The sequence below is a fragment of the Microtus ochrogaster genome, chromosome 7, assembly GCF_000317375.1.
Source record: "Microtus ochrogaster isolate Prairie Vole_2 chromosome 7, MicOch1.0, whole genome shotgun sequence".
Lineage (NCBI taxonomy): Eukaryota > Metazoa > Chordata > Mammalia > Rodentia > Cricetidae > Microtus > Microtus ochrogaster.
In genome coordinates, this window is record NC_022014.1 from 79,519,095 (window position 1) to 79,520,890 (window position 1,796).

At 49.9% G+C, this 1,796-nt stretch overlaps 1 protein-coding gene across 2 annotated transcripts in view; it reads right to left on the minus strand.

Moving 5' to 3' along the window:
• The window catches only part of Prpsap1 (phosphoribosyl pyrophosphate synthetase associated protein 1), a 30,069-nt gene that overhangs the window by 21,837 nt on the left and 6,436 nt on the right, over nucleotides 1–1,796 (minus strand). For both annotated transcript variants that reach the window (XM_005350772.2, XM_026780630.1), the window contains exon 3: nucleotides 193–259. In XM_005350772.2, the coding sequence (XP_005350829.1) occupies nucleotides 193–259 (67 nt within the window). The remainder of the gene's footprint in view (nucleotides 1–192; nucleotides 260–1,796) is intronic.

Here is a 1,796-nt window from a genome sequence, read left to right on the forward strand (position 1 = left end):
TTGCCCAGTCTGGCTTTAAACTGGTTCCATAATCTAAGAAGGCCTTGAATTATCCTTCTGCCTTGGTCTCCAGCCAAGCACAAATTTATATTTTAAGACAAAACAGTAACAGAAACCAACCCTGGATTGTTGTTCACATGAAAAGAAAGTTTCTCAGAGGAAATGGACTCCCCAAGGGGCACCAAGTCTTACCTGGGTATTGTCTGTATAATGAAAATATCTTGGCCACGAACAGACTCTTTGATTTCAACTCTTGTTTCTGAAGGAAAAAAAAAAGTGTTAGAGTTTAAACAGTCCATGGTGCAATAAACAGACAACAGGTAGAATAATAAGGTTCTAAACAGTGCTGCCCCCCGACCCCAGGACAATCCAAGTCTTAGCTAAAATACTCATACACAGAGTGGCCAGGCTGGGGGTAAAAGACAAAAATCAAGAAAAATGTGTCAAATAGTCCAAACCATTCCCAAAGCTATCACCAAATGAAGACATGAATGAGACGCTGAAGGAAGGGGCTGCGACAGGTAACGAAGCCGAAGCTTGACGAGTTAGCTTTCTATACACTCGGGCATCCGTGGCGGGCCTGCACTGGTCCCAGAGGGGACCGAGACCAATGAGATGGTCCAGCATGCCACAGACAGGTCACCAAGAGCAAGGCAAGAACAGCAGCCTTACAAGAAGCGGGGAGCACTGGAGACCACTTGGGATGCAGAGACTATGAGAAAGGAGATGCACGGGTCAAGAAGCCTGAGGATCAACAACACAGAGCTTACAGATCTCTGTAAGCCCAGGCCAGCCTGGCCTACAAAGCAAGTTCCAGAAGAGCTATGTTTGGGAGAAACCCTGTCTCAAAAACAACAGAACAAAACAGAAAGAATCCCTGCTGAAGCTTTTTGAGGGCTGGAGAGATGGCTCAGAGGTTAAAAGCACTGGCTGTTCTTCCAGAGAACCCACGTTCAACTCCCAGCACCCACATGGCAGCTCACAACTGTGTGTTACTACATTTCCTGGGGATCCAACAAGCTCACACAGACACCAAGCAGACAAAACACCAATATACATAAAAAATGTGAGACACCCAAAGCTGGGGGTGGGGGAGGCTGCCGGCCGCTGTGAGAAACAAAGGATGGGCAAGGACACAGTGGAAAAAGCACAGAGCTCAGGACGTGACCCACCCAACTGGAGACCAGGGGGTGAGGGGCAGAACCGACTCCACAGGGCCCCAGTCTGTCACTCTGGCCTGTGGTAGCACCAGGCTGAGCATCTTAATCTAAAATCTGAAATCCAAACTATTCCCAAAGCTAAAACCCCTGGGACGCTGTGGACTCTGCGGCATCTCAGATGTGAAATGCATCGCCGCTAGTCTAGATCTGCAGCATCTCAGATGTGAAATGCATCGCCGCTAGTCTAGATCTGCAGCACTTCCAGTCCCAGCCTGCCAGCGCAGGAGGAGCCAACCGCAGCTGGAGAACATCTGCATCTTAGGGCTGGAAGTAGCTGAGTAGTGAACATTTCCCTGGCACGGACAAGGTGAAATCCTGGATTCAATCCCTTCAACTAGTCCCCTACCACCCCCCAAAAAAGATCTGAAAGTATTTTCATAGGAATGGAGTGGGCTAGACAGAAGGCTGCTGACACTTGGAACACTTGCTGCAGTCCCAGAGACGATGAGACCCACAGCAATGACAGCAATGACGCAGAGGAAGGAGAGCTTGCCTCTTCAGCATCCTCTCCTCCTCCAGCCTCCCAACCCGCAGCACCCACTGGACAGCCTGGGAGCCGATGCCCTTCACCCCCCC